General features: G+C 56.6%; 2 protein-coding genes across 12 annotated transcripts in view; one reads left to right on the top strand and one right to left on the bottom strand.

Moving 5' to 3' along the window:
• Nucleotides 1–1,215, top strand: part of HRAS (HRas proto-oncogene, GTPase) — a 45,730-nt gene extending 44,515 nt beyond the window's left edge. For all 5 annotated transcript variants that reach the window (XM_033003397.2, XM_042785694.1, XM_042785693.1 and 2 more), the window contains one exon: nt 868–1,215. The gene's annotated coding sequence lies outside the window, so the exon portion shown is untranslated. The remainder of the gene's footprint in view (nt 1–867) is intronic.
• A 7,845-nt stretch (nt 1,216–9,060) lies between these two features.
• Nucleotides 9,061–22,027, bottom strand: part of LOC116964297 (USP6 N-terminal-like protein) — an 89,853-nt gene continuing 76,886 nt past the window's right edge. For all 7 annotated transcript variants that reach the window (XM_042785687.1, XM_033003434.2, XM_042785688.1 and 4 more), the window contains 8 exons: nt 21,853–21,962; nt 20,909–20,957; nt 19,361–19,481; nt 18,380–18,474; nt 16,591–16,656; nt 15,037–15,136; nt 13,410–13,562; nt 9,061–13,194 (listed from right to left, as the gene is read on the bottom strand). In XM_042785687.1, the coding sequence (XP_042641621.1) occupies nt 12,032–13,194; nt 13,410–13,562; nt 15,037–15,136; nt 16,591–16,656; nt 18,380–18,474; nt 19,361–19,481; nt 20,909–20,957; nt 21,853–21,962 (1,857 nt within the window). In that variant the 3' untranslated portion in view covers nt 9,061–12,031. The remainder of the gene's footprint in view (nt 13,195–13,409; nt 13,563–15,036; nt 15,137–16,590; nt 16,657–18,379; nt 18,475–19,360; nt 19,482–20,908; nt 20,958–21,852; nt 21,963–22,027) is intronic.

Here is a 22,027-nt window from a genome sequence, read left to right as displayed (position 1 = left end):
CCCACTGGCAGCGTTTGCTTCCTATGAGCAAAAAAACCACCCGAGCACCCCACCCCTCTGCTCGTAGCTGAGGCGCGCGATGCCTCCCCGGGGGCTGAGCCGAACGCTGTGCCCAGCGCACTTAGCACTGCTCAGGGAGGTTTTCCAGATGTTCAGGCCCTGCAGATGTTCAGGAGTGTTTCCTCCGGATGGGGATGTGAGCTCGGGGCTCGTTTCCTGCTCTGGCTCGCAGCTGCCAGCAGCCCGCTCCCCATCGCAGCCCGGGGACCCGCACGGGCACGGGGGGCGACAGCGGGTAGGAAGGAGTCTCTTGGAAACACCATCCTCTGATAACAGCCTGCCCTGGGAGTTGCCCACAGCTTTTTCTGCTCCGGCAGAAACTGGAAACCAGGCTCCCCAGCTTATTCTAGCTGCGGTGGCCAGGAGCAGAGGGGGAGGAATATCGGGGTTCGAAAGGAGAAGCGAGGCAAGGACGCCTTGGGGTTTGGGGAGGGGAAGGGCGGGTGTGCGGCCGGGGAGATTTGGCTGCATTTGCCCTGGACTCACTCGGTGGTTTCCATCGTCCCTGGAGAAGGATCTCACCACAGAGTGCCCCTTCCCACAGCAAGGTTTGGCCAGAGGCAGAAAGGCTGCTGAGATGCCCGAGGCTCGCCCGTCACCCCGCAGACCATTTTCTTGTTCCCCTCAGCACACGTGTAGGTGCTTTCCTGAACCAGGGCCAGACCTCCAAGTCCCGTGTGGGCCTTTGCTTTCCCCTCTGTGGGCACTAGCAGGATCGTCCTGAAACGTGAGGGGTGGGGAACGGAAACAACCCCCGCTGGTTCTGATGGCAAATGGGTGCTAATGGGTGTCCTCTTCTGGTTTCAGCTGACCGGAGCGAGTGTCTTGGAGAGGTTCCCACCGTGCAGAGTGCAAGGAAGGAGGTGAAGCGAAAGAAGCAGCAAACGGATTCAGGGGAGGAGCATAGGGGGAGGGGAAGAGGAGGAGGTGGAAGAGGACAGGGGGAGCGTGAGCCCCTCCAAGGACTATCTGGCACTTCACCCAAGCCTGCGGCAAACGACTTTTTTTTCTTCTTCTTTTTTAATTTTTTGCCTTTTTTTTTTTTTTTTTTTTTTCTTTCCCCATCCCCTCCTCCTTTGGCCTCCTCCCACCCTGGCAACTGTACAAAGCCACAGATTGAATCACAGTAAATTATTATTTGATGGTCTCGACAAACCGTCTTGATGGCTGTGTCCTCCTCCCAGAGGGTGCTGCAGCTGGTGCGCTGGGAGGCTCGCTGGTGGGGAGGGGGGGGCACTGAGATTTGCTCTGCCGGGACCAAGGTCAGGCTGTACACCCTGAAGTTGATCGGGGTGGGATACCCTTGAGGGAAAGAGCTGCCTGTCTCCAGCAAGTGGTCATCGTGTCCCCAGCCCACCTGTAATTCTTTGCTGGCCGCCTCAGGTTTTGGCGGGGTGGAAAAACGCAACCGGTCCAAACTTGTCCTCAGTGCTCCCCTGCTTGCTTTGCCTTCAACCTAGTCCTTGTGGAATTTTTTTTTATGGCTTCAGATGCGATGCCTGGAAGGGAAGAAACATCAGGGAGATCTGAAAGCTGAGTTCCTCTCAGCTGGTGCCAGTTTGTTCCTTTGTTTTTGTTTTTTTTTTTTTTTTTTTTTCTAGGCAGCTCTCTCTGGCACAGCACCTCCCAAACGTTTATGTGCTCCAGAGGTAGAATTAGGCCTTTCTGCTCCCCCCCAGCACCTAGCTAGTGCTAACACCTGCACAGCACATACACCTTGGGTTGCTCCAGGCTGTCAGCATGTAGAACAGTATGCGAATCCTCCTTTGCCCTGTGCATGGCTTAGCTACTGGTGAGCACGTAGCAGAAGGGCTCTCCTGCACTGCAGGCTGCTGCTCGGCTGCTCAACTAAAGGATTCAGAATTCCAGTCCTTGGGTTTAGAGTGAGTAAGAGTGTTTTGGATAAGGAGGGCTGATCTGTTGGCAAGCCCCTCTTCGCTTAGCCCTGCTCCTTTGGGATTTTTGCCTGGGGTCTGACCAGCTTCTCCCACGTGCCTTTGACTTGCAGGGCCAGGACAAGGCATTGCACTCAGTGCGGCGAGCGGCTCGGTGCTCACCGCCTTTCCCTCTCCCCAGCTCTTGCACAGGCTAATTTAGCTGGCATCCAGAATGAAGGGCATCAGGGAGGGAAGGTGACCCAGCTGAGCACAGCGGGGAGCTGCTGGGCTAGCCCAGGGCCTGAAGGGGCGCGGGGTCCGGCAGCTGAGGCCAGCGGGGCTTGGGAGGGGCGAGGGCAGTGTGTGTCGTGTCCAGCGTGGCAAAACCAGTACAGAAACTCTGGTCACCCCCGGCACAAAGCCTCAGCCCACCCGGGGGTTCCCAGCACCCATGTGGGCAGCTCCAGTCCCACTCCTCATCCTCCAGCGTAGCAAGTAGCAGCAGAATTAAACTCCAGCGCTGTTTGGAGTTGCTGCCTTTGCTTTTGGCCTGGGTGAGAGAGGACTTGTGCTCGTGGCTTGCTTTTTGTACCTGCCTGCTCTGAACTGCTGTGGGGGCGCAGTCCCCACCCTGCCTGCAGCTGCTTGGCACCCAGTTCCTGCAGAAGAAGGGCTGATCCCAGCTCTGGGAGAAGTTACCCGTTTGCAGCAGCAGCTGTCCCCACGCTGGAGGAGTGTTGAAGATGCCGAGTCTGGTGTTAGAGGGTGGGGCTGGACCAGAGGCTCCCAAAAAACCCTCCCAACCTTGGTTGTTTCGAGTGTAAAGCGTGGAAGTGTGGTCCCTCATTGGCAGCTTGTGCACAGCTGCAGGCAGGGCAGAGGGCAGGGTTACTTTGTCCTTCTAGAAGAAAATTAAAAGCCTTAACAGTGGGTGGGTTGATGCGGGGGCTCTGGCTTGGTGCTGTTCCTGCACTAGGAATCTGGTGCTCTTTTTCTGCAGTAGAGCTTCTCCCATCCTTCATGAGGCCCCTGGTAAAGGATGGGATAGCTGTGTCTGGAGGCTTTCAGATGAGAAGCCACGGTGTGTTTGGAGGCTGACTTTAAAGCACTGAGCATCCTCTCATTTCTGGTTGGGAGCCAGAAGCCACGGTGGTGGCCCGGGAGTCACGGTCAAGCAAGCTGAGGAGCTCAGGGAGCACCAGGGACAAGGTGTCTTCACCGGGCAGGCACCAGCTGCAGGAGGCTGGCACGTCACGGTGAGCGTGGGCTAGAGCAGCACCGGCTAGAACACAAAATCCTTCAGCAGTTTGGTCAGGAGCAGGGAGCCCAAGTACGAGCGTTTCCCTTTCAGAGAGGTTTCTGCACCCCTCAGGGTGAGGTTTTCCAGCTTGCTCGGGAAAGCTCTGGGCCTGGTCAAGTCACGCGTTACCGTAGCTTGTTTGAGTGTTTTCTAGCTGCAAAATCCTGTTGGTTCCTTGGGCCAGTCCCCATGGCTGGTGCATTGAGGGGTGCTGCAGATGAGCTGTTTCTTCAGCAGTTCGGTTGGTGTCCGTGTTCAGCAGCACACCATCAGGCACCAGACAGACTTTTCTTCCCGGCGGGAGTCTAGCTGAAACTTCACAGCTTTGATCTGTTGTAGACTTCAGGTGGTTCCAGATGTTGACAGTCTCTTTCCTGGGGCGGCTGGTTATTTTCTGTATGGCTAAAGCAGACACAGGTGTGCTAGGACTCACCGGGATTCCGCAAACGGACCTAAAAGTTGCTGGGGAGCCAGGGTACCCATCCACCTTGGTACAGGTGGTAGGACAGTGCTGTGAGAGGACGGCGCGTGGGAAATCCAGTCGGGAGGTAGGAGCTGGAACTGGAGCCTGTAAGCATCGTGGGAGCACCTGGCTGATAGGTGGTGGCAGGCTGCAGGCCAATCTCATTCCTTTGGCGGATGGCACCCAGCAGAAGCGAGGCGGCCAGGACCCTCTGTCAGCCAGCGCTGGCCAGGAACACGGTCGCCTCCGGAGCTGGAAGCACCACTGGTTAGCTTTGGCTGTAATGAGAAGAACACAAGGAACCCCGACTCGGGCCAAAACTCAAGGCCATGCTGGAGGTTGGAGGTGGGTTGGGAGGTGCTAAAAGCTGGAGACCGCGGCTCTTTAATGTATGAATGTACTGCAGTGCGCTCCTCCAGCAGGTTGGCTTCGGGAGGGTCGCGACAGATCTTCCTTCAATGCACAGTAAGATCCATCCACACCGGGCTGATCTTTGGGGCGGGCAAAACCCAGATGGTAGCACTTCTCAGGTGGAGCTGTTTGGACTTTGCATTTTCACTGGCTGACTTGGTGCTGGTAATTTGGGTGACGGGATCACAACTTGCTGGTCGTGACAGGCGGGGGGAGGTCAGTGTATGAATTCACGGTGTGCTCTCTGCTTGCTAGCTGAACTCCTGGAGTCTGAAGGTAGGATCAGGGTTACAGTGTCACTGGAGTGAAGGTAGGTCTGGAGAAGGAGTTTGGAGTCCATTTAGCTGATTTTCCCCGTGATTATTTAAGGCGCATTTGTTCTAGAAGTATCCGGACTGAAAGATGTGGTTTTCAGGTATTGCAACCATTTCCCTTCCGACAAGGAGTTTGTTGCCTGTCTCAGTTCTGCTTCTGTGGCAGGAGCTTAGGTGAGCAGAACGTGCAGTTACTCTGAAGAGCCGCTCCAGTTGCATAGCTGGAAGCTGCAGAGGTCCACAGAAGCAAACTTTTTGCTATATTTGGGCACATCAGCTCACGTTTGGCTGCTGTGATCTCGTCAGCCGGTCATGGCAAGGCTGGGACTAAACCTGGTGCTGTGCTGTGCATCTTGGGCAGGTGTGAACACCGCCCCTGAGGTGGCTTCGGGCAGCGTCGTGCTGATGATCTGCTGAGGCTGCATCTCCCGTGATGGAGGAGTGCCACCTTTGAACCTGTACTGAAATGATGGAATAGCTGAGGAGGCCTGGTCTGGTTTGGTCTGGTCAGGTCCAGATGGTTCAGGAGTGACGTGTAAGCTTTTCTCTCCCACATCTTTCCAGCACCCCACACCCTGTTACGGAGTGGTTGGGGCTCCAGAGACATCACAGCTGAGTCAACTGACAAAATCGCTTGCAAGTCCTTAAAGAGATGCTGATTAAGTGCTGGAATAGCTCTCATGCCTCTTGGTCTGTGAGGGCTTCCACAGAAGTGTTTTCCTAAGCCGGCGGAGATGGCGACTCCAAACCAGATGAGCGCATGGTGCTTGCTGAAGGCTTTGGGTTGAGTTTGCAGGAGCTGGCAGCAATGACTTATTGCTGGAGAGAGACCGGGGCTGGGGGGGGGAGGTAGCTGAACGAAAGGCTGAGTTTCACAAGGCAGCCCTGGCTAAATGCTGGCCTCATCCTCCTCACTTGCAGTGTGGCTGGGCAAGGAGGAGCAGAGCAGAGCAGGTTTCCCTTCAGCCCCGGCCCCTTCTGCAGACCCTTCCAGGCTGAGCGGTGCTTCGTATCGCTTCTCTTTGGCTCCACCAGGAGCTGTGAAGGTAACCAAAGCCACCCAAGAACCAGCTTCCCCAAGCAGCTGCCTGCCTGAGCGAGCTGCAGGCTTAGGCACCCCCGGAGCAGGGCTCTGGCGTGGGGCTGGGCTGAGTGGCTCTTAGTGGGGTGGTTGGAAGCAGGGGCTTGTGCTATTGCACCCCATCTGTCTGCGGGTGCCTCCAGGGACCTCATACCAGTTCTGGAGCAAGGCTGGAAGTTTCTTAACAGTTAACCTTTCTCTGGGTCTGAGGAAGAGCCTGTTTTACTGTGTGGAAGAATAGAGCTAAGTAAGTCAGGCTTTAGTGACTCCAAGCCCTTGGCCTGGTGTCTTTGTGTGTGCCTTCAGAGCCATCTCCATCCCCATCTTGGGCTCTTTTGTAACGGCTGCCAGCGAGTAGGGACGCTCGTGGTGTGGGACCAGCTGCTGTGAGACGTTGGCTGAGCTGTTTCAGCTCTGGTTTGCTTATCTCCTGCACTGTTGTGGTGCCCACGTCCCGTCAGGCGAGTGCGATTGCCTTGCTACCAGGATGCTGGGGTGTGCCCTGGGGGCTCCCTCGGCCGCTGAGGTTGTAGCATTTGGGAGATGGTTTGGGAAGGGGTCAGACCTGACTCTCCCAGCTGCCAGGCTGTTATTTTTCTCCGTGTGCTGGTTTATACCCCATGATGTGCTGTAGGAAGGGGGGTGGCATTGCTCAGAGGATGGTGTGACAGCAGACATCCCGGCCACCAGCAACTGGTGGGAACTGGGACGGGCAGGTGGGGCTGGCCCCTTCGTTCCCCCAGGGCAGGTAAGCCTCGCTCTCTCCGTGGGTTGAGTACGGGGTCTGTGCTCCAGCAGAGCCAAGGCTGCTGGGGCTGGGGGCTGCACGCCCCGAGCTCTGGGGGCCCTCTGCTCCCCGACCCTCAGCCACGGCTGCCACAGCCCCTCTGCAGCGCGCGTGGAGCGCACCAGCCGCGCAGCGGCACGCGAGCGCCAGCCAAGCAGCACGGGAGGCCCAGGAGGAGGAAGGCTCCCAGGCAGCGCCTCTGCCAAACTGGCTGGGGTGCAGAGCTCCCGTACACAGCGCACCCATCTCCCTCTCCCCCCCCCTGCTGCATCCTAAACCAACCCCAAGCCTTGCCCCCCCGCCTCGGCTCGCCTCTGCTCCAGCCTCCACTTCGCACCAGTTAGTCAGCGGGCAGCCAGCGAGTGGCAGGGAGCGACGCAGCCACCTGCCTGTCCCAGTTCAGATCCCGCCTGTCCCAGTTCAGATCCCGCCTGTCCCAGTTCGGCTGCTCAGGAGCCGGGGAGGACTGGAGCCGTCGGGCACCAGCGCTGAGTGCAGCTCGTGGGGCTTGGGGTGGTTTCTGGGCAGGGGCCAGCCCTGGGAGTCGGGGAGTTGTCTGAAAACTTCGAGAAGAACAGTGGCTCCACCAGGCAAAGCGGGGGGGATTTAATGGGAATGCTGGCAAATGCCAGGTGCGGGGGGAGAGGCAGCAGGACAGGCGCCTGGCCGTTAGGATTTAAGCAGCAACCTTGAGGCCATCTACAGAGTTCATCTGCCACTGGTCCCAGCGCTGTCTGGCAAATGGGTATCGGTAAGCTTGGGCTGGGGGCTACGCAGCTGTCCTGCTCTTGGTCTACTGGGAGCAGTGTCCAGGCCCTGGGGGGCGTAGGAGGAGGGGCGGGGGGGCTGCGCAACTGGTGCAGGGGCCGTCTCCACTCCTGTCCCCTTCGGGACACCAGCACTTGTTGTGCTGGCACCAGCTGGAGGCCGGGCATTTAGCCTCGGCTGGACACCAGGCATGGCTTGTGTCCACCTCAAGTTCTTCTCTGGTAAGGGAGGGAGGTCCCAGGGGTGGCCTCCCCCTGGGGAGGACTCTCTGCAGTGGGTGCTTACCACATCCTCTGCGACCTGAGCCCCAAAACCCTACCTGGGACCCCCCCCCCCGCCATTCAGTACCCGTTCTAGGCTGGGTACCGCTGCGGCTCCTGATGTAGCTGGAAGGATGCTGCCAGGGGATGTGGTGGAGCCCCTCCTGCCCCCCCGTCCCTGCAGCAGCCGGGTGACAGCACCCTCCCACAGCCAGGCCACACGCGTGGGGCGCGGGGCCCAGGGCTGCCAGTAAGCAATGTCTTACTCCGTTTCTTTTTTTTCCCCATGACCAAGCGAACCGAGGCTGTTTCAGAGAGGAACAGGACTCTGCCTGCCACGTCCCTTAAATCTAGCGTGAGTCAGCTTCCCCCGGGGGGGAAACCCTGCCCTTCTGGACACTTCTGCTCCCTCCTTGGCAGCGCGGAGCTGAAGCTCTCCCAGCAATCGGATAAATGCCATATCCTCAACCCTGTGATGCCCTTCAAGTAGGTAACTGCTGCAGCTGCTCAAACCCCCTCCCAACTCTCTGCTTCCTCGGTGCCACCAGAAAGCCCACAGGTTCACCGGGGCTGTTGGCCAGGAGGTGGCACAGAGCAGCTTGTGCCACTGGGCTGCTCGTGGGCACCTGGAAACACGGCAAGGCCGACGTTTGCTTCACTCCAGCCCCCGGGATGTCGCGGTGGAGCATCCCTGGGCTGGCATCCAGCGTGAAACGACACGGGAGGTGTGCCCAGAGCTGCAGCCTCGCCGCACTGCTGCTCCACTGTGGTGCTTGCTGGTGCTGGCTTTTTTTTTTTTTTTTTTTTTTCACAGGGTTGCAGACCAGCTTTGAACCAGTTAATATAAATGAGCTAACCAGGACGCTGGAGAACAGCGCAGGAGCTCTTTTTGTTCCTGTTTGACCTCTTTGAGGTGAGGCAGAGCCCTGTTAGAAGCAGGAATACCAGCCCACCGGGGGATGCCCCATTTCCTGCACTGCCCTTAAATCCTGGGGTGGCGGTTAGCTAATCCTGGCCCCTCCGTTTTGCTGCTGGTCTTTGTGCCCTCCGTGCTGCTCTGCTGGACAGCTGACCCTGCCTTCACCCTTAACCGTGTTGCTGAAGTACCAAACGGCAGCTTTCTCTTAGGGGAAACCAGAATACTGCCCAAATTTAACCCCTCAAAGCCAGCAGCACCGTGGGCATCTAAGCACAGGGAAAATGGGGTGTGTCAGAGGTGCTGCTCACGCACAGATTTTTAAATGCCATTCCCAGCCCCGAGCGGCACCCGCGCATGTTCCCCGCGCCTGGCGTGAGCATGACTCAGCCCTGACTCACGCGGTGTCGCACCCACCCACCCACTCCCACCCAAGGACCTGCGTCCACCCACTCCCTGGCCTGTCCGGCTCTCCCAGCGCTGCCCGGGGAGGGGGGGGGCAGGAAAACAACCCCCAAACCTGCAACCTCGGCCGAAACGGGAAGCTGGAGCGGGCTGCCGGCGCCCGGCCGCGTGTCGGCGGGGATGTGCAGGGGGCCCTTGGCTCGGCGAGCTGGGAGAGGACGGCGCTGTGTAGGAAGGAGCCGTTTTCTTTCCACTGCTGCTGGGGCTGCCTGGATTTAACTGCGGTAGAAAACCAGGGAGGAGACGGGAGCGGCCTGACCGGCTTCAGCTGAAGCGCACCGGGTGAAAGAAGCTAAAAGCCGGCGGGAGAAGGTCTTGCTGCCGCATCTGCTGCCATAAGAAACCTCGCGGAGCCCGATTTTATGCTCAACTTCTTTAACGGTTACCATTACAACCATGTAAAACAGCATCAAATACTCTGGACAGTCTGGATCAGCGTAAAAAGGAATGACTTTTTTTTTTTTTTTTTTTTTCCCCCCAAAAAAACTTTCTTACAAAAAACCCACAGAAAAACAAAAGGGAAAAGAAAAAAAAAAATAAAAAAGCACAGACATAAAAATGTATTTTTAAAAGTAATAATTATAATACATTAGAAAGAGTCACGGAGGAAGCGTTTCACGCTGTAAACAAGAATAGCAAGTAAAAAGAGAAGCAGATGGCAGCCAGGCTCTTGAAGTGCACAGCCAAGAGCCCCCGACCTCACCCGCTGTCCCAGGCGGGAGCTGGTCCCCAGCGCCGGCCCGTGGCTCCTGATGCCCGCCGGTGCCACAGCCGCTCAAAGTGCTCAATTACAAACCAAAATAAAAAAAAACAAACAAAAAAAAAAAAAAAAAAAAAACCCAAAACAACCCCCAAACCCACAACGTTGGTCTTTAGAAGTAGAGGGAGGGCAGGAAGGTGAGAGTCACGCGAGGGCAATGGTGGCGGGAGCGGCTTTCCTGAGTTTGCTTGGGGCGAGGGTGGCTTTTGCTGAGGGGCTGAGGCAGGGGGGCAAGTGGTTTAGGTCGGAGACCTTCCCAGCAAGAAGCACGCTGGTGGGACACAGGGAGCCCGTGTCTGCCCGCGCCAGAGGACGCTGAAGCCAGCTGGTGGCTTCCCCCAGGCTCGGTGGTGGCCAAGGACCTTGCTGCTCATGCCTGTTAGGGCTTGGAGGGGAGGAACCCCCTCCTCCCCTTTCCCCCCCGCCCCCCAAATTCTTGTTGAACAGGCACTAAATGTCATGCAATGGGTAGTGGGCATTTGCTGGGTCTCCAAAATTAGAGCAAACCACCTTTGAGAATGTGAATACTGCAAAACAGCCCAGGGACGTGCTGGGTGAGGAGCCTGGGCGCACACGCAACACCATGTGCAAAGGCTGCATGCTTGAAATGGGGGGGGGGGGGGGGGGAATGGTCAAAATGAGGGGAAAGAGGTCTCAGGTCTTGCATGCATGAGCCAAATAGATGCGTTAGCAGGAGTCCTATGTGCGCTTCAAGGAGAGGACAAACCCCCAAGCTACAGAAACCCAGGCAAGGGGGTGACCACCAGCCCTCAGCCGTGTCTCACTGCTTCCTGGCCAGCTCCAGAGGCCGGGGGGCTGCTAGCAAAAGGCAACTGATACCTGTCCTGAAATACTGCCCAGGTATTTTAACACACAGACACGTTTAACCATGGCACGGTTACTGAAAAAAAAAAAAAAACATACTGTAAATTAAAACCAATTCAAGCACCATTGTCCTAGAAAAAGACCCGTGGTGTCTCAAAACACAAATACTGAACATTCATACAGCACTTGGCCTCAAAGAGCAACTCGTGGCTCCCCACACCGCCCCTGCGAGGTAGCTAATGGCATTATCGCGGCTTTGCAGAGGGAGAGGGAAGGTTGGAGACTCAGCAGAAGCCGGGGTCTCCGTCGGAGCAGGGTTTGCGGCAGAAGCTGAGGGTGCTGTGGTGTGGCTGGCTACATGCAAACAGACGGGGTGCTCCCTCCGACGCTCTCCCTGCTGCTAAGATCAACCACCCCACGCACACCAGGAAACAAACCACCTGATAAGACCCCGCAAAGTAACTTAGTGGAAGTTTCCTGCTGGGCTTCCGGGTAGGCTGCAGGTAGGGTACGCTGCCGAAGCAGCCAGATAAAAATCAGTTTTCAAAGCCTGCTCGGGCTGTAAAGGAGCTTTTGCCCAGGGTCTCCACTGAAGGACGGGACGCCCACCCGCAGCCCCACCTCGGGTGGCATCTGCAGCCACCCCTTCCGGACAGCTGAGCCAAATCCAGCACACCTGGACTGGTTTATCTCCTCCTGCTTCCACTGAACCTCCTCCCTGATGAAGCCCCTTCTACAGGGAACAGGAGTTTGGCCCAGCTCTTTCAGCGGGGCGAGCTGCCCCCGCGTCCCTGCACACCTTCAGCCAACAGTTTGGGCTGTGCAGCAGCGACATCCCGGGACGGGGAGGGGAGGGCCAGGGCACCGGGACTTGGTGCACGAGTGGGCAGCCACTGCTTTAGCTCCTCAGCAGTGGGCTGTGGTGACCCGGATGCTCGCCAGCAGCATCTTCCAAACCTCAGGTTGCTTTTCTTAGCTGTTGATTTCTGGGTGGGCTAACCCAGAAGGGCCGAGATGAGGTTCTGGGCGATGTGCTCCCCTTCCCCAGCCCCTGTGCCATTTCCACCCTGGCGCTTAACTTGCTCAAAGTAAAAGTGGGCTTCGGCTCGGGCGCCGCGATTGGACACCATCACCACTCCAGCCGCTCGCTAGCGAAGGCAGGAGGTTTCCTGAGGCAGCAGCCGCTTCTCCTGTTCAGCCAACGGAAAGGCCCCAAGCAGGCAGCAGAACCCCACGGCCCTGCCCCAAAGTGCTGCCGCCTCCAGCGCTGGGAAAAGAAACCAAGATCTATTGCTACGAAAGCTTTTGAAAGCAATGCCGCCGGCTGCGCTGATCAGACATCGTAAAGAAAGCTTTTGGGACCCCTATGCCTCGCACCCGCGCCCGCAGCTACGGGTCCCCACGGCGGGCAGGAGCAGAAGAAAACATGCAACACATTCACCAGCCCCGCCTCTCCCCACGCACGCGCCGAGGCTCGGGGAGCTTCGAGGAACGCAAAAACGAAAGCGCTTTCCAATTTGTCCGTAGGAGAGATGCAAACCCAATTTGCTGGTGCTTCCTGGCTCGGGCGGCCACCACTCCATCCCCTCGCTGGGCGCTTGTACCAAAGCACAGCTTGGCAGGCGGTGGCTGTTGTGCTGTCACCCCGACACAGCCCTGCTGAAGGGGGGGTGTCTGTCCTGAAAACAGGGCCAGGGTGCTGCTGCAGCACCCGCTTCCTCTCCCTCACCTCCTCCCATCCCCACTAGAAGGTCACCGACTTGGGCAGCTTGGCCGGGGGCGGAGAGCCCGAAAGGAAACTGTTCTCCGAGTGGGATTTGGCGACCTGTGGCGGTAATTTTGGTTTGGGGCTCAGCGGGGGCGGTGGGGCTTTCAGTGCGTTTAATGGTTTCTGGAGGCTTTTTTGGGCATCGACCTCCTCCGGGTCCAGCACAAGAGGCGGCGGCGGCGGCGCGGAGGCGGCGGGCAGGGGCGCTGCCACCTGCCTCCTGTTCGAGAGGTCCCGCTCCGTCGCGTGGGCCAGCTGGCGGGGAGTGGTGGTTTTGATAAGGGTGTAGGGGCTGTTCCCCGTCACCCCCGGCCCACCGCCACCGCCGCCGCCGCATAACACGGGCACGCTGCTGCCCGCCCCCGGCCCGTTCCGCGGCGTGCCGGCCAGCTCCCCCGTGGACGCTGCTTTGGATGCCAAGCGCTTCCAGTCCGTTTCGTCCGGCAGCTCCGCGCCGCAGCGCGCCCCGGCCGCCTCCTCCTCCCCGTACGGCGTGCCCCGGGGCCGCTGCCAGCTCCCCGGAGGATGATGAGGGAGCGCCCCGAGCGCCTTCGCCTCGCGGAAGGACGATGCTCGCGCGCCCGCCGGCGGGGCAGCAGGATTTGGCTGCCGTACCGTGTGGTCTGTAGCTGAAAGCTCAGCGGTGCTCGAGTCGGGAGGGCTCGGGGTGTTTTGGAGGGAGGAGTCCAAGGACGTGTGCTCGGCCAGGGCAGGGAGGGAGCCCGGCCCGTGGTCCGCCGTGTCACGGCTGGGAGGGAGAAGAGGCTGCTCCGGAGGCAGGGCCGCGGGCAGGAGGGGCTGGTGGGCCTGCACCTCGCTTGCCTTCAGAAGAGGCAGCGGTTGCCCGTCCCCGGGGGCCACTGCCTGAGCCTCATCTCCTGACGGCCCCCTGCCAGGAGGATTCAGGTGGACGTCCATCGCTTCAGCTGCTTCACTGCCCCGGAGGGTGGGAGTCCTTGCCTCCACCGCCACCGTTCCTCCCGGTGCCCCGGGAGCTCTGTGGGGCTGGGGGTCCCTGTCTGGGGGGTGCTCGCCCACCTGGCCATTCTGGCTGTTGGCTGCCACGTTGCCTTTCACGGTTACTGGGTTGAGGGAGAGCTCCAGGCCCAGGGGTTTCCGCGGGAACTCCTCAGGCTTCGCTGCATTGGAAGGAGAGAAAACAAAATAAACCCCAAACCGCGTGCATGGGTTCGTTTTTGCAGCCAGCACCCCCCCCGCTGCGGGGAAGGCAGACGCTGCACCTAGGCAGTGCCAGCCCTGGCTGCCAGCCACGCCAGAGGGATGCTCCGGTCCCCAGGGGCCACGGGTACCACCGGCCACTCCCGCCGGGCTGCCCGCCCTCCCCTCTACCCACCTGGCGGGGGGAGGTCAAATTTCATCTTGCGCAGTTCCGTCATCGACACCTGCAGTTGCTCGATGACGGCATCATCCTCGTACTGCAGGGAAGCGGCGATTTTCTCCTGCAGGAACTCCCGTAAATCTTCCAGTGTCATCTTCAGCAAGCGCTCTGGGGGACAGGAGAAAGGAGTGATGCCAGCGGCACGGCCAAATTGCAGGGTGGCATGAGCGGGGGTTGCACTGCTTTGGTTTTATCTGGGATTCGGCTGCCGCTCCCGCTGCGGGGTGGGACAGTTGGAATGCTTTTGCCTCTCTCCCACCCTCCCACTGTTGTTCAGGGCTGTTGGTACATTTATATATTCATGCCAGCTCTGGGAAGTAGCTCAGCAATGGCAGGACAACGCTGGGGCTGGGACCTGTGATGACCGGGGTGCGTGTTTTGGGCCATTTCTGGAAGTTCTCACCAATACCTCTAGGAGGAGGAAAAGCTCCGTGAGATGGACCCTGAGCACCAGAGTGAACAGCCACTGCTGGAAGCCGCCGTCGCCAGCCAGGGAGGCCAACCTGCAGCAGCCAGCAGGCAGGGACGCTGCCCCCACGCCAGGGATGCTGCCCCACGCCAGGGACACAGGCAGGGACGCTGCCCCACACCAGGGACGCGGGCAGGGACGCTGCCCCACGCCAGGGACGCGGGCAGGGACGCTGCCCCACGCCAGGGACGCGGGCAGGGACGCTGCCCCACGCCAGGGATGTGGGCAGGGATGCTGCCCCACGCCAAGGATGCTGCCCCACGCCAGGGACACAGGCAGGGATGCTGCCCCACACCAGGGACGCTGCCCCACGCCAGGGACATGGGCAGGGACACTGCCCCACACCAGGGACACAGGCAGGGATGCTGCCCCACGCCAGGGACGCGGGCAGGGACGGGATGCAGGCAGGAACGCCGATCCGCACCACACATTCCTCAGGGAGGGGAGATGATTTCACAGCCAGGATGAAACTTCTGCCTGCCTGCCAGTTTCCCAGTCCTTGCAAACAAACGGGATGCTTGAAGCTGTATTTCTGGATAGCCTCTCCTTCACTCAAATGAAGGAAGAGCAGGGTGGCCGTTTGCAGAAGCCAACACATGCAGTCCCGTAAATTCCACTGGCCCAAAGGTTCCCAACGTGCACTATCAGCATCACTCCTGTCCCAGATCAAAGACCTAACAGGGCGGCAAAGCTGGGAGCAGAGAGGTTCAAAGTCCCGAAGATCTTGAGCTAGAAACATCACTGCCTTAATAAGAAAAACAGCTTTTTGGTCCTTTTAGAAGTATATTAATGGATTTATTCCTCCCTCCACAGCCTTTTCAGCTGAACTGCCACACAGAGCTTTGCAGACAGGCGGGTTGCTGCCTGTATTGCCCCTAAAAGCCCGTTGTAAAAGCTGTGGGGCGCAGAAAGAGGCAGCCGGGAGTGTTTCAGGTGAGGTTTGCTGTGTGCTGGGGGCAGCCTTACAACCCTCGCAGCATCTCATCTCCTCCCCGGAGCATCAGCACGGGACTGTGCCTCCTGGGGCACCGAGCAGGCGGGCAGAGGCAGCACAAGGGTGGCCCAGCACAGGGCCACCTCTGCCATACGGGACGTGCTCGGCTGGGACCTTACTTTTGTGCAGTTTGAGGATGGTGTAAGCCATGGCCGTCAGTACCCGCTCGCCTTCCAGGATGTAGATGTCCCACAGCCGCAAGGTGAGGGTGAAGGGGGTCTGTGCCAAACACGCAAACGGAAAGAACAGCTCGTTAGCACCACACCTGGGAGCACCGATGGATGGGATGATGATACGGAGGCCGGTGGCATCACTACGCCCCCTCACACCAAAACACACGCCAGGGAAAGGCATTGGGTGCCCAAGATTCATCTATAACAAAAACCTATTTTATCATCTATGGGTTTGCCTTAAAGCTAATACCCTTGGGTGGCCAGGGAAGTACTTAAAACCTGGCTGCAAATGCAGAAAAAGGATAAACTTTCTGCACAGGCATGCTACTACACAGATTCCCCTACCCTGGAGGGAGTATCACCATCTTTCAGCCTTGCAAGCACATAAAACCACTCTCCTGTATCCACCAAAATTTATTTATTTACCTTTTTTTTTTTTTTTTCCCCCACTATTTACGGGATAGGGCTGAAGGCCCAATGGTGCTTCACTAAGCATTAAAAAAAAATCACTCCTTTGGCATCCAGAGAAGTGGTCTTCCTTATATACAGGCTTATTTCTGCCTGCTAGAAAAACTTTTGCAAGAGGTTTTCATTTGCACCCGGACCCAATCTGACAAAGAGGAGTGAAATGATATCCATAATGACGGAGCAGCCCACCATCTCCCAGCAACAGATTTAAGGCATCTCACCAACACAGAAGTTAATGCTAGTCCTACTGTGACATTTAAATTCAAATCTAGGATGTTGCGCTTACTCTCTGGTTTGTCAGGACTGGCTGCTGCAGCTCTTTTACCCCCTTACTGCAGCTAAAGGGATTTTGCACTGTATACAGCTTTTAGTGAGAACTGCAGAACAGGGAGTTCCCTCTCCGGGGGAGCGGGGTCATCTGCTGCTTTACAGGCGACCCCCAACAGAAAATTAAGACTGGAGACACACAGGTGTCCTAAACTTTAGCAAGTCTGGACCTTGTCTTCAAGTGTGCAGGCACAACACTGCCCTTAAAAGTAGAATAGTCTTGGCTCGGGCCTGGCAAATTAGCTCTGGACAAATCAGGGTAATTTTCTCACGCTTTCATGTGTCTCCAGTGCCCAGACTGCCCCTCTGCCAGCAGCTGCTGCAGTGCTATTTGTTGAGGCTTGTGCCTTCAGCTCCTCTTCTCCCCATGTTGTTTCCGAAGCCAAAGGGAAGTTAATTGCCTTTGCAGCGGTGCCAGTGGGCAAGAGAAAGATCCCTCCTGACTTTGAAGCTTATATATACTGCTGCTGCTGAGCCATCTCCCAGCGACCGCTTGTGATGAAGCAGCAGGAATTAGCTTGTCACCAGTGACATGCAGTTATTTTTAGCTTCTCCCTGATTAACTTTTTTTTTGCCTTACCAGAGTGTGCATAACATCCCGCCTTATAAAATATTAACACCTTCTTCAAATTGCAATACTTTTTCAAAAAAGCGGCTGGATTAACCGTGCACGCAAGCAGCAAGCAACCGGAGGAGCATCCTCACCCTGTCGATGAAACACTGCAGGAACCACTTGGTCGTGTAAATCCCCGTAGTCATCTGCTCCTTGTCCTAGGAGGAGACAGCAAAGAGAGACCGGCGCGTCACCAGGCTGGCTGCCGGCGGTTCCAGCAGCTCCTGGGCTTTCGGGGAGGTTGGCTGGGCGGTTTGCAAACCCTGGGGTCTGGTGCAGGGTCTGGCTGGGGATTGTCTCCCAGCAAAGCCCCTGCTTTAAACCATAACGTTGAAGCCCTGCTTTGGGCTTTGCCCAAGCTATTAATCGAACCTGACTCGGTCACAACTTTGGAGAGGGATTTCTAGAAGCTTTTCTGGCCTAATATCTACACCAGGCATTTACAAAAACCTTCCTGGAAGCCAAACCACAGGCTCCTTGCAGAGCACCGGTTTTGTTTCCACAGTAATTCCCCTGTGAGCATCTCTGAGCACCACAAAAATTATTAACCCCAAGTATCCCACAGGTAAATCCAAACGTGCACAGCCAAGCTAGCTTTGCTAGCACTACCTCATTTGCACGGCCTGGCTGCTGCAGGAGCAGGACAGCCTGACAGGCTGCAAAAAACTCTTAAAAACCCCACCAGCAGCACCCTGGTCTCTCACTTTTCCATCCTTGTCTGGTGCCTGGTGCAGCGCTTGCACACAGCTTTGCTTTTTCTGGCATGGCTGACGGTGTGGCACAGCCAGTGCTGGCATGCACAGCACCCTGCACATGCACCCTGCACACGCACAGCACCCTGCACACGCACAGCACCCAGCACACGCACAATGTCAATGTGGCCGCTGCTGCAAAGTGGTGGGGATGGGAAGAGAAACAAGCCCATGGGTTTGATTGCCAGCGCCAGTCTGTGCTTTCGGCTGGTGCTGGGCACCTGCGAGCCGGGGGAGACTTCAGGAGCCAGGAGACACCAGCAGCTTTCAGAAAGTTATTCCCATCCTCCCCGCACAGGTTCTCCCGCTCCCCACCCCATAATTAAGTGCAAACCTGTCCCGGCTCTGTTTCACTTTTACAGTTGGGACTGGCTCATTTGCAGCATGAGGCAAGAGCTGTTGCAGATGATGGCAATATAAACAGCTTTTCCTGGAGCCGAGCCAGGGAGCCCCTTGGGAGCGTCAGAAGCCTCTAGGAGTTTGGCCGCAGAATACCAACTGTCCACAGCAAATGCAAGAGGGGACAAAGGGCAACAAAAAAGGCAGCAGGTGTTGCAAAATAGTTGCCTAGATGTTAGACTGCAGTGGATGCATCCTGCAGATGCTTCTCCAGCCACCAAATGGGCTCGTACCATCTGCTAGAGAGAAAAACTGGACGGGCCCAAGCAACAAAACACATTGCAAATCTTACGCACCTCCTGCCTTTAAACAGCAGCAAAGCTGTTGAATGCAAACACTTGGGGCTAATGATTATTGAATTAAGACTCCAGACAGTCCAGCATCACCCTTTGGGCTCTGCAGCTGGTGGAAGAACAGAGCCCAGCCTTGCTGCTGTATGCAACAGAGCCTTTTGTTGCAGGCGCTGGGAGCCTTCCTGCCTCGCTTTCCTAAGGAAGCCTTTAGATTTCAGCAGTCCCTTCGCTAATGATGACCAGCAAGCAAATGGTAACCATTCACCTCAGCAACATTCAGGCACCCCATCTAATAAACGCTTGCCTCTTTGCAGCTGAAGCAGTCTTATGTGGTTAGAAACGCGTTCGGTTGTGCATCTATTTGGCAGAACATTACGCTAATTGCTTCAGCATTAAAACGTGGTGTCAGTAAGGGGAGATTGAGAGCAAAGAGATACCATGTGCTTCTTCAGTTTGGGAAACAGTTTGCTTAAAATCTGCTCGTGGTGAGCTTGGAATCTCTGCAGCTTCGGGAATCCAGGAATGAAAAAACCTTAATGAGAAAAGATGAGAGGAATAAAAAAAATAATCAGCAAAGCTCTGGAGCAGTGACGGGGGCAGACTGATTTTCTAGAAACCCATCGCCTGCTGAAGTCGGCCGGACCGCAGCATCCCTCCCGGGGCCCTTCACCCCGTCCCCATGGGCCACGGCACCCTCTGCTCCCCCCCCCGCAGAGCAGACCCCCTCGCCACCCCCACTGCCTGAGCCTGGGCTGCGCCAACCCCTCTCTGAACACACCTGGGTGCTTACGGAGGTTCAGAGAAAAGCTGAAGATACCTGAACACCACAAGCTTGTGCAGCACCCCGTAATCTAGCAGGGCGCGCGTTTAAAATTGTCTGGAGTTATTAAGCCATCAGGCTTAGCCCTCCACTCGTAAAATAACCCTCCGTGCACAGATTACTGCTAGCCACAAGTAAGATGAAAGGGTCTTTAATGTGTTTGAAGTAAAATAATACAGCACATTTGGTGGAATTACATCTTCATAAAAACACAAGGGCATGCAGCTTGTGGCGTGCTAAAAACAGAGCGTTACATGACGCTCTTGGATGTACTTCCCTGAGAGTTAAAAACTCGTAACCTTGAGTTAATTGTTTGCCAAGGGCAAGGCACTCCAGAGGGAAGATAGCACCTCTGTGAAAGTGTTAATTACTGAATGAGCGGGAAAGCTCAGTGCCGATAAACCACGTTTTTCTCTGATGAGCTTGTCTGCCTCCATGAGTGCAGTCCAGCTCCGCAGTGGGGTTGTGTCGGCACATAATTAAGCCTTAGCCACTTGAAACAAGTCTGTGAGGAGGAAGGAGGCCTATCGACCAACCTAAACTGCCTTCTGTCCCGCCGCAAGAGCCCCCCCCCACCCCGCACCCTGCCCGGCCTTACCGTGCATGGCGTGCCGCTGGTTGGTCAGCAGCTGTGCCAGTGCCCAAAACGCATCCTCTTCGTTTAAGTACATCAGGAGGATGGCCGCGATCTGGCTCATCCCTTGGCAGTAGCTCACCTCCTGCAAGAGCCAAGAGGAGCACACGGGCTGCCACGCCGCCAGGCCCCCACCACGGTGCTCAAGCTGCAGCAGCAGGTCAGGCTGCCGATGCTTCCCTCTCCTCGTTCAAGGTCTGCCCCCATTTCAAGGTCTTTATCGTTTATGCCCCAAAATCACCGCTCCCGTATGTCTACAGCATCTACAATGTCACTGACTCACACAGGAGTTTGGGTTGGAAGGGCCCTTAAAGCCCCCCCAGTGCCCCCCCCTGCCCCGGGCAGGGCCCCCTTCCCCCAGCCCAGGGGGCTCCCAGCCCCGTCCAACCTGGCCTGGAACCCTTCCAGGGAGGGGGCACCCACAGCTGCTCTGGGCCAGCACCTCACCCCCCTCATTCCAAAAAATGTCTTATGTCCAATCTAAACCTACCCTCTTTCAGTTTAAGACCGCTGCCCCTTGTCCTGGCACTACAGCCCCTGGTAAACAGTCTTTCTGTCTTTCTGTAAGCCCCCTTTATACACTGAAAGGCCACAGTAAGGTCTCCACAGAGCCTTCTCTTCCCCAGGCTGAACAAAGCCAACTCTCAGCTTCTCTTCATGGGAGAGGTGTTCTGGCCCCCTCTGGAGGTGGGCCACGAAAATGGTCAGGGGGCAGGAACACCTCTCCCATGAAGAAAAGCTGAGAGTTGGGGCTGTTTGGTATATAAAGGGGGCTTACAAGAAAGACAGAAACCCCGACATAAGAGGTGCCTGCAGCTACCTCAAGGAATAGGGGATGGGATGAAAACCAGCATGCGGCTCTGAGGCTGTTTTAGATTCCTTCAGCCGTGTGAGCACTGAAGTAATTAAAGAATAAATAAATCTGATAAGCATTTATCTGGAATGAGGAAGGCAGGGTCTTTGTTTCCTTGACTACACCCCTGAGCATCTTCTGTGCTTTCTGGGGTAACTGCCCCTTCTTTCAACTGCTAATTTAAGCTTATTCTGCCCGTGACCTTCAGCTAAGAATGACTGGTTCGCTGTAATAAATCAGTGTTTTCAACAAGGATGCCATTCAGTGTACGACAAGAAGCCAGAAACAAGACAGACCTTCAGCCAGGAGGCTAGTCTCGCTGGAAAGCCAAAGGGCAATCCCTTGTTCTTTGCTGACACTTGCCCAAACCGCATCTGCCAGATGTCATTTACCAGGTGACAAAATGAACAAGGGAATGAAACAACTGTGCCAAGAGTCTCGTGCTGCCTGCCAGTCTTGCAGCTGTCTGTACAAACCAGCATCGGGACTTAAAATTGGAATTACCACTGGCTAAATGTGGTAACACAAACATACACACACAAGCATACATGTATACACATATATAAATGTATATAAAGCTGTTTTAAAAAGTCTTTATATATATATATTTATATAAAGCACAATGCTATTCATTTTAACTGGACTAACTTACTACTTACGGTGTTATAAACTGAGTATGCTGACAGGACATGGAAGAGTGCCTGTTGCCTGGGGAGAAAGAAGGATATTAAAACACCTGAGTGTGAGGTCTCCAGCTTCGTCTGCAGACCAACGTATACGCACAGAGACCAAAGGCTCTGGAAACACCCAGCCAATTGGTACTTATGCCTTTTGCAAGGAGCAGGGCTCCCAGAACCAGAAAGCACCTTGGCGGGCAAGTGGGATGGGAACTCTTCCTTCAGGGGGGAGTCACCAGCGGCCCCGTGGAGCAGGGCTGAACCAGCCTGCTCCACCAGCAGGTCTCCTGGAGAGACAGGTATGCACCTACACCCACCGTGTTCAACACACCCACTCTTCAGGGTTTGGAGTGGTGGTGGGTTTTTAATAGACTTGCAACCACCCAGGCATCAAGTGTTATATAGCCTGGGGGAAAACTCTGGCAGCATTTTGTCAGTAGGTTCCTTTCTCCCTTCCCTCCTTCCTGAAGGACTTGTGACCATGTAGCCACGCAGCACAGGCTTCCTTGCAAACTCTATGTTTTTGTAGGGCAGCCACGTGTGACTCATCCAAGTGACAAAGCCACTTTGTCAAACCTCACCAACCCCACCCCACCCAGCTCCCGACGGACCCACCCCGTCATCCCAGCCATCCCAAACCGAGCCCTCTGCAACTGCAACCCTCACGCCCTAGGGAACGAGGCACCCCAACAGGCTGATGATTGTCTCAAGAACTGGGGCTGAACGTGGTCCGGTGTGTGGACCTGTACGAAGAGAGAATCGGCAGCCCAACATCTGTGGGTCGTACGGTTTGTGGAGCAGAGGCGGCTCTGCTCTCCTGTGAGCTGCTCTGAGCCAGGGGGCTGGTGGGCACCCCACCCAGCTCACCCCACGCACGCCCACCAGCACCAACGCCCATACAGCCACGCGAAACCGCCCGCACTCACTTCACTCCGTAGCGATCTCGAAACATGATGTGGTTCCGGAAGGTGCGGTTAACGTCCAAATCTATCTGCTTGATTTCCGATGAAAAGCTCTTCGCTTGCTCTTTCATTTGCTGGAAGGAAGAGGGGGGGGCAGACAAGAGGACGGGTCGGACACCGCCGCAGCCCCCACCTCTCT

This window comes from Tyto alba, unplaced genomic scaffold, assembly GCF_018691265.1.
Source record: "Tyto alba isolate M040663 unplaced genomic scaffold, T.alba_DEE_v4.0 Super-Scaffold_8, whole genome shotgun sequence".
In the NCBI taxonomy this organism is placed as follows: Eukaryota; Metazoa; Chordata; class Aves; order Strigiformes; family Tytonidae; genus Tyto; species Tyto alba.
The sequence above is the reverse complement of the archived record's forward strand: the minus strand, read 5'-3'. Positions and strand labels throughout refer to the sequence as shown.